At 62.1% G+C, this 1496-nt stretch overlaps 1 protein-coding gene across 1 annotated transcript in view; it reads left to right on the top strand.

The window, feature by feature from the left end:
• Positions 1–1496, top strand: part of LZTR1 (leucine-zipper-like transcription regulator 1) — a gene marked incomplete at its 5' end in the record, with an annotated part of 14954 nt that overhangs the window by 5976 nt on the left and 7482 nt on the right. The window contains 2 exons of the mRNA XM_015567251.1: positions 167–224; positions 765–904. Coding sequence (XP_015422737.1) covers positions 167–224; positions 765–904 — 198 coding nt within the window. The remainder of the gene's footprint in view (positions 1–166; positions 225–764; positions 905–1496) is intronic.

Below are 1496 nucleotides of genomic sequence, written 5' to 3'. Positions count from 1 at the left end.
ACTCGCCCAACTGAAGCTCCGGCTTCATGGCTGCCCCAGAGTCCGCTGGTCAGAGTCCCAGGTGATGGGTGGTTCTTCCCTGGAGCCATCCCCCCTGGCCACGCCCCGGCCCCCCCTGCCAGTCAGCCCCAGTGGTGGGCATCCTGACCCCTTTGTCCTCATGCAGGTTGAATGACATGTGGACCATTGGCCTTCAGGACCGAGAGCTCACGTGCTGGGAGGAGGTAAGGGGCTAGAGGGCTTTGGGGTGGGTTGTGGGGAGGCAGGGAGGTGAGGGGTGCAGGGGAGCAGGGTGGGCTGGGGTGGAGGCTGCTTTGCTCCCTTTGCCAAAGCCCAGCCTTGACCTCTGCCTTGCCCTTCCCGCTGACCTGCCTGTCAGTTCCAGTGGCAGTGACCTAGTGACTAAAGGCTCAATGTCCTGGGGGGCAGCCTGTCACAGGTGACGATGCAGTTCAGGTGTAACCCACCCTTACCTGATAGTGAGGACAGCACGCCCCCTGCTGTCCTGCTGGCTGCTGTTTCCAGGTTGCTCTACTGTCTTTCCCAAGGAGGGGTGTCTTTCTCCTTTAGCGATGACTTTATTCCCTATTTAGGAGGGGACGGTGGGGCTTTAGGTTGTTCTGCAAAAAAAAAAAAATAAAAATGTGAGCCCTCGATCACAGAAGAAACTTCGGGAGTAAAAGCAGTCCCAGCTCAGCGACGTGAGCACAGACGGGCATGCGGGTCCGTGAGGGCCCTGGCTGAGCTGCCTCCCGCCCCCCCAGGTGGTGCAGAGCGGCGAGATCCCCCCTTCCTGCTGCAACTTCCCCGTGGCCGTGTGCAGGGACAAGATGTTTGTGTTCTCAGGGCAGAGTGGAGCCAAGATAACCAACAACCTCTTCCAGTTTGAATTCAAGGACAAGATGTGAGTGCGCCGGCGGTGGGGCCCTCGGCCCCCCACGCCTGCATCTGGAGCCGTCCTTGGGAGCGCCAAGGAAAGCAGGGCTGGCTGCCCTCCTCCCGCAGCGGGAGGTGTGGTGTCTTTACACAGACTGAGCCCGAGATACCCCGCAGGCCCCTTGGGTGTGGCTGCAGCTCAGCAAGACAGGGCCTGGGCGGCCTCCCTTTTTGAGTGAAGATCACCCCCGCCCCGTGAATGGCATGGCCAGGGCCACCGGTACCAAGTGTGGCTGGCGTAGCTCTCATGTGATGGAGGGTGCCTGGGCCCTGAGCTTCCAGCGTACGCTGTCCTTGGCTGCTGGCCAGCCCTCGACCCCTGTGCTGGGGACTAAGGCGAGCCCCGGGCATTGGCTCTGGGAGTTAGTGGAGGAGAGAAAGGGAGTTTGGGCTGCAGGTCAGGGAGGCTCAGGAGGGCACTGGGAGCTGCCCTGGATGCCAGCGTATCAGCTGGGAAGGAGAAAGGCTGGGTGTCCTGGGCAGGGGAAACCCTGCTGATGCCTGTCCGACTCGCCTGTCCTGGGGCGGCCAGGCCTGGGGGAGAGACCTGGGCAGGCTCC

The sequence above is a fragment of the Myotis davidii genome, unplaced genomic scaffold (assembly GCF_000327345.1).
Source record: "Myotis davidii unplaced genomic scaffold, ASM32734v1 scaffold223, whole genome shotgun sequence".
NCBI lineage: Eukaryota > Metazoa > Chordata > Mammalia > Chiroptera > Vespertilionidae > Myotis > Myotis davidii.
This window is presented reverse-complemented; position numbering and strand designations above follow the sequence as displayed.